Source organism: Clupea harengus, chromosome 2, assembly GCF_900700415.2.
Source record: "Clupea harengus chromosome 2, Ch_v2.0.2, whole genome shotgun sequence".
Lineage (NCBI taxonomy): Eukaryota > Metazoa > Chordata > Actinopteri > Clupeiformes > Clupeidae > Clupea > Clupea harengus.
This window is the reverse complement of record NC_045153.1, coordinates 8,451,019-8,458,518: the sequence shown is the minus strand read 5'-3', so window position 1 is coordinate 8,458,518 and position 7,500 is coordinate 8,451,019. Positions and strand designations below refer to the sequence as shown.

Genomic DNA, 7,500 nt, shown 5'->3' with positions numbered 1-7,500 from the left:
CTGCCTTCGCTAAATATTTGCCTTTGGTCTACCTGAGACTTAAGGGCAGTAGGAGACATTCCTTCAGTGTTTAAGGCTTGCTTGCCTCACACTAACGCACACACACTAACACGCACACACACACACTAACACGCACACACACACACACACTAACACACACACGCACTCACACACGCACTCACACACCCACGCACTAACACACACACACACATACACACTAACACACACACTAACATGCGCACAAACACACGCACACTAACACACACACACACACGCACACACTAACACGCACACTAACACACACACACACACACACACACACACACACACACACACACACACACACACACAGGGAACAGAGATTGAATCATTTGGGTTATTCATTAGCTTTTACTGCATTGGGATTTTAGAGAATGGAGAACAAAGTTGAGTCTAAAAAAAGAGAAAACTAATTAATGTGAAGAGTGGTAGTTGAAGTGTTTGCTCTCACACACACACACACACAAACACACACACACACCAGTTCCTAGTTCTTTTTCTGCCACTGTGGGTCGTTTGGATTTGATGTGTGTTTGTGTATGTTTACAATCAGTGTAGATTTCAGTGTGTTCGCAAGGAATCTGTATGTGACAGAGAGAGTGATTTGGTAAATTTAACGGCTGGATGTACTTAAGCAGTGGTGGTCAACTGTAGAAGGTGGTACAACCAGTCATAGTCAGGAATATTAAAGTCATACTAGTGATAGTCAGGATACTGCAGTAGTACTAGTGATAGGATACTGCAGTAGTACTAGTCATAGTCAGGATCGGGGGCGAATCTAGGTTCCCACTTTTGGGGGGGCTAAGCCCCTAGATAAAAGCTATTATTTTTCCTGTGACCCAGCAAAACTAGGGGGGTCTGGGGGCATGCTCCCCTATAAGACATTTTTGAAAATATCCTTTTTAAATAGTGTCCTCTAGTGGGTTTTAGGAAGAGAAATTAACAAATTCAGATTTTAAATATGGCACAACAATAAACATATTGAAGACATCTGCTGAGATAGGTGCTAGTTATACTGTAGCATGGTAGGGATTTGCAGCTCAAGTGAGTAGGTTAACATTGTGGGCTAGAGTTCACTAGCTAGTTATAGCTGGCGGAGCTACTGAGTAGGGTAGCATACCCACAGGATCAATGAATGAACCAGCATGATAAAAGAGAGCCACGACATCTGTAATTAACTCGTGTTGATTTAACCATTTAGTTTCTTTTACTATTTTAAACTCCATGTGCTATACCTTTATATCCAGCAGCTGATTATGGCAGCTTTCACCAGCTTGGGTCGGACAGTCGCTCCAAGTCTGTTACTAGACGTTATCACCGTCTGTCTGCACGCTCGCAAGGCTCACTCCAGCCCCCCCAAAATAGGGCTAGATACGCCCCTGGTCAGGATACTAGTGATAGTCAGGATACTGCAGTAGTACTAGTCATAGTCAGGATAGTAGATGGTTTGGTCTTTTTAGTTGCGTTTGTAACTCTTTCAAACAGGATTTCCAGGCAATGCAAATTGGCCTTTGTCAAAGTTTGTATTGTAATGATTATATTCTATACCTCTCTCTCTCTCTCTCTCTCTCGCTCTCTTTTCTTTCTCTTTCTCCTCCTTTTTCCTCACATTCCAGAACACTCTGTGGCAGCAAAGACAGGTGGCTGTTTCCCCGGCAACTCCCTGGTGACGCTGGAGGGAGGGGCCAAGAAGCTGATGTGCGACCTTCGACCCGGGGAGCGCATCCTGGCCTCGTCCGGCAGCGACGGCAGCGGCGAGCCGCTCTACAGCGAGGTCGTGACCTTCCTGGATCGGCAGCCCGACGCTCATAAGACGTTCTACACGCTGGGCACGGCGCGGGGCGCCAACCTCACCCTGACGGCCGCCCACCTGCTCTTCGCGACGGACGCGGCCGACTGCTCGAGGAGCGCGCTCAAGGAGGCCTTCGCCAGCGACGTGCGCCCCGGCCAGTGCGTGCTCACCTACGGCCAGGGGGACGAGGAGCAGGAGGAGGAGGAGGAGAGGGAAGAAGGGACCCAAACGCGGAAGGGGGGGGTGCGCAGGGGACACCTGACGCGGGTGACGTGGGTGGAGGTGCGGGAGGGGAGGGGCGCGTTCGCCCCCCTCACTCGCCACGGGACGCTGGTGGTGGACGACGTGCTGGCGTCCTGCTACGCCGCCGTGGACCAGCAGTGGCTGGCGCACTGGGCTCTGGGCCCGCTGCGGGCACTACACAGCCTGGCAGGGTCAGCGTTCGGACCTGGGACGGGCACACACTGGTACGCCCGGCTTCTGCACTGGGTCGGGTCGGTGCTGCTGGACCCGTCGCACTTCCACCCCTGGTGGAAGATAGGAACAATCTGAGGAGGAGAGGAGAGGAACGGAGAGACTGAATGAAGAGACTCCGAGACGAGTTCAGGTAAACGGAAAAGAGGAGTGTAAATTGTGAAAATACGGACATTCGTAGAGTGATGAAGTCAGGAAACGGAGATGAAACGATAAAAAGAAAGCAAAAATGAAAAGGAAATGAAAATGAAGGGACAAAAAGATAGAAAGATGTATTAGTTGTGTGACAAACACAATGAGTGGGGAGAAAAGAGACAAGTTGTCCATATGGTGGAAAAGGACAGCCACACACACATGTGTTTTGGACTATGAGCGCTTAGGGAAGACTGTCGCTTGGGTCCAACCAGATACCTGACCTGAGGAAACAGATCTGACCCACATTTGGCACGAGTCGGTTGGATGAGGGCCAGAACTGGGCCGAACCCGTTCCAGAGTCCACTACGATTAGGAGAGAGGGTCCCGGGGGGGTCCTGTTCACCGGAAGGCCATCGATAATTTCGAACAGCAGTCTGGTTTTTTAGAGGGGTCACAAATGAGCAGCGGACTCTGACCACATGTGGCCCAGATGTGGCCCAGATGTAGTCATATATGATTCAGAGCTGTTCTGTGGGTGGCTCTCTCATTATGAAGCCCATAAAGTTACAGATCAAGGCCTCTATTCTACTGTCTACACTGGAAAGAAAGTGCTTATACACACACAAACACACACACACACACACAAACACATGTACATACGCACACACACACACACACACACACACACAGCTTTTTGTAAACTAACATGCATGAACACACACATAGACATAAAGAAAAACATGTTAGACATAGACATGTTAAGAAAAACAAAGGAAATACTCATCCGTAGTGCATCACTCTGAAGGCTCTAAGTAACACTAGCCTACCTTATTTAGCCTAATGCTAAATAGTCTTATGCAGCGGCGAACGCCACACTTCTGAAGATCACAACTTGGGTTCTTCCAGTGGAGTTATTTGGAGAAACTGGGAGAGAAACCGGCTAGACTCGCTATGTGTCATTTAGCATTCAGAGGACCAAATGAAATCTTTAGCTTTTAGCTGTTAGCATTTCGTTAGCTTTCCCTGGGCAAACAAAAGAACTGGAAAGGGCCATGGATGTCGTAAGCGCATCCGGCAGAAAGGTCGAGGCTGAACCCATTCCACTGACTGCTGCTATCAAGGAAGGATTGGGGTGGGTTTGCTGTGTGAATGAGATGTTCTTAAGGGTCTACAGTATATTTATGCATTTATACATTTCTCACATCCTCCATTGTCTGTCATTGGGGGGGTCAAAACGAATTGAAAAAGTGTACATAGTGTTTTTTTTTTGTTGTTATCTTATATTTAATGGTTGTGTTGTGTCTGGCTGTTCAGTCATGAAGCGCACGTGTTCCGAGTTCTGGATGCGCAGAACACAACACCTGTGCTAAGCCCTCTGACATTTCCTGTCGCCCCGGTTACGGTTTCCTGTCGCCCCGGTTACGTGTTCTGTTCAGTGTGTCACACGTAGTTGTGTTGCTATTGGGACGAGTGATGGCACTAGTTACGTGCGTTTCCTACAGTCCTGCCATCTACAGTAACACCCTGCTTTCACCCTCTCTGTGGCATTATATACTTTTTACCAAAGAAAAATGTCAAAATGATATATTGTTTTTAAAAAAGAAAAGTATTTAAAGATCTATTTTTCAAAATTAAAAAAATGATACAAATTCAGTGTTGTAAAGTGTTTGTTTCATGCCTCCCACATAGTGAAACTGTACCACATTCAAATTAAATTTTATTTTCAAATATTCGGGTGGTTGCTCACCCATTTCCAGCCATTTGAAGTGACGATCAGTAAGAACCTTTCGCATAAATATAACTAACACTTAGTTTTAATGGTGCATCCCACCCGTTCTTATACACCCACAAAAATACATTATTTTCAAGGCTTTATTATAGTTCTCCAAACCACAGAGCTCTGTCTGCAGAAGAACTGTTTATTTACACATCCTGGGATTGTACAGCTCACCCTGACTCTCCGTGCACTTTACTCAGCCGTCCTGCTGGGAAAGACAGCCGTCTCGTTCTTCCACAGAATATACTGTATGACGTGAAAACATTTTAATTATAGTCATAGTTTGTTTTAAAACACCCTCTTCCAGTAAGACCATTATTTCAAAGACCCAATGACTTGCACTCAGTTTACAGAGTGCGCTCACCCGTAACACAGAGAGGATGAGGTAAGCGAAGGCTCAGAGGAGAGTCATACATAAGTACATAAGAACTGCTTTCTCATTAGTCACCTTTGATTCTCCATGGATAACAGTGACGCCAGCAGGACACCCAGGCCACTTGCGATGGCCTGAAGGAAGTAGAATAAAAGTGTGTGTGTGTGTGTGTGGGCGTCTATGTGTGTGTGTGTAAAAGTGTGTGTGGGCGTTTACATGTGAATGGGACCAGAGAGAGGTCTGCTTCAAAGGCTGCTGCCACACCTGCTGCTGTAGCTCCGGGAGCCAGCAGGGGGCACCCTACACCTGTCAAGCAATCACACACACAGAAAGCAAGAGAGGCACCCAGATTCACATGCACATAAAGCAAGGCGGGCACCAAACCTGTACTTTTACATCAAAGGGACAAGATGACGAGCAAACACACATAGCCATAGAAAGCAAGAGAGGCAACCAGATATACACATATGAATCAAGAAAGACACACACACACACACACACACACACACACACACACACACACACACGTATAAATCAAGACAGGCACTCATACACATATGTATAAAGTGAGGCATGCACACACACATACACACACACCCATACATTAGCAAGCACATTCAGCAGCATGCACACACTTCAACCAGCACATTCTTTAAAACAGGCATACAGTCTCATATGTATACAGACAGAGTGAAGAGAGATTTGTGTACATAGCTTTTAAAAAATGAGACCATAACGAAGAAAAACCAGGGGAAACTTTGACTGAGGAAGATTGAGCAAGTACACTAGAATAAGAATTCTATGATTCTACGTTACTATGTTGCTAAGTTCTTGGAATGGAGTGAGTGAGTGAGTGAGTGGATGTTTCACAGCTGTTCTAATTCTGTGGAATTCTATGACTGTCTACACTCTAATTCTGTGGAATTCTATAACCGCACACACAGTCCACTGGTGAGCTGGAGGGGTAAGAGGGATGAGAGGGGTGGTCTAGGAGCATCAGCACCACGGACAGTTCCTCATGTGTACCTCTCTCACTGCACTGCTCTGGGCATCACACGCTTCGGTCTCGCTATGCTGCCCCCTCCAGGACAACATAAACACACAACAGGCAGTGGAGAGGTGACTGGTGAGAGACCATGTTGATGGTACCGATGAAGCTCCTCCTCTCATCCAGCACAAAGTTCATTGGAGAACTTGTTCACCAGTGACCACGCTCAAGCACACACACGCACACACACACACACACGCACACACACACACACTTACACAGTGCAGCGGAGAACATCCTGTTCAACCACACAGCCATAGACTCTGCTGTCACATGACACACACTCTGTGAAGCATAATCATCCCCATCTCCCCTGACTGGTTTAAATTGTTGTAGATTCCTGCGGATGTTGATGTGTGTGTGTGTGTGTGTGTGTGTGTGTGTGTGTGTGTGTGTGTGTGTGTGTGTGTGTGTGGATGTTGATGTGTAAAAGTCAGGCCTATTGTGCCCCATTGTGATGAGGATTCTCGTCATTGTCAGCTGACAATATCTGGATGTTCAAGCCAGGGCACATTTATAAGATTAAGAGATTGCATTAAAAGCTGTCTTAATGCGTTCTGAAGAAATAGATCATTGAAATTATTGATAGGGCGTATCATTTCACCACACGTTTACATGAATTTGTCACTGTGGTTGGCTTTATTCACCTCCACTTGCACCTACTGTGATGGCAGGCATAGGTATCTCCCCAACCCACAGTCAAGCATTGGGCCCTTGGGGAACTTTCAGGCCTCAGGCCCCCTGCAGATGTGCCATTGGACACACACACACACACACACACACACACACACACACACACACACACACGCACACACACACGCAGATGTGCCAAGGAAATGACTTGGTGACGCAATTCAATAACAATTTTATACTTTGCACTGGTAACAGAACATCAGTAAATGCTGTTTGCTCATTGTTTCTGATTGCCCATTAAAACAAAGTTGGACCTAAAATAAAGTGCCACACGTGTCCATCAGTAACATGAGGAGGATGTGGATATCTTCTGCCCAAGAACACCTCCCCACCCCGCCCCCCCTCCAATGTGTGTAAGGTACTGAATAGCTGTTACCCTTGAGCCCTATAACAGCCTACCACCACATCTTCACACAGTCAGTAAAATAGTCATTTCCTGTGTAGGAGTGACAACTTCCTGTCTCTCCGGGGTCCTGCAGGCACAGAAAGGGACACGCCTCAGGTACGGCAGTGCCAGGAGTCTCCTGACCAGATAGGGAGGCTCGTACAGGGAGTCTCTGTCCCTGCGGTCGTGTCTCCCGTCAGCGAGCGCTAGCACAGGGGTTCCCCCCTCTCCCTCAACCCTGGCGAGGCCTCTCTCTGATAGGCTACCTGAGAGCCAAACGGACAGAGGACAGTCAGAGGACACAAGCAGGCACAGGATTTACTGAAGTCAGTATAGAAATAGAGTGAAATAGAAATATATAAAAGAATAGAAATATAAAAAAATACAAATAGAGCTTATCAGTGTGAGGCCTGAAGGCAGGGCGCATTGCTAAAAACATCCATACCATAAAAGGAGTTGGAGGAGTGGCATCCCATGGTTATTTGAGAGAGCAGAGGAAAACAAAACCTTCTGATTCTAAACCTTCAAGGCAGGCCGACAATGGGAACTTGTTTTTGGATTTGAGATCACACAGTCTTGGGGGTACAGAGGAGATTGTGACAAATACTAATAGATCAGAGCTAGGGATGGTGTGTGTTGCTCAGGTTTACCAGGGTGAGTGGATATCTAGGAATGGTGTGTGTGTGTGTGTGTGTGTATGCGTGTGTGTTTCAGTGCGTGTGTGTGGTGTGTGTAGTGTGTGTGTAATGCCGTGTTGTGTTCAGTGTGGTGTGGTTGTGTGTGT

At 46.9% G+C, this 7,500-nt stretch overlaps 2 protein-coding genes across 2 annotated transcripts in view; one reads left to right on the top strand and one right to left on the bottom strand.

The window, feature by feature from the left end:
* The window catches only part of LOC105903006 (indian hedgehog B protein-like), an 11,051-nt gene extending 8,516 nt beyond the window's left edge, over positions 1-2,535 (top strand). The window contains exon 3 of the mRNA XM_031581963.2: positions 1,656-2,535. Within this exon, the coding sequence (XP_031437823.1) occupies positions 1,656-2,383 (728 nt within the window). The 3' untranslated portion in view covers positions 2,384-2,535. The remainder of the gene's footprint in view (positions 1-1,655) is intronic.
* A 3,956-nt stretch (positions 2,536-6,491) lies between these two features.
* slc23a3 (solute carrier family 23 member 3) overlaps positions 6,492-7,500 on the bottom strand; it is a 2,858-nt gene continuing 1,849 nt past the window's right edge. Inside the window, exon 5 of the mRNA XM_031578574.1 lies at positions 6,492-6,982. The gene's annotated coding sequence lies outside the window, so the exon portion shown is untranslated. The remainder of the gene's footprint in view (positions 6,983-7,500) is intronic.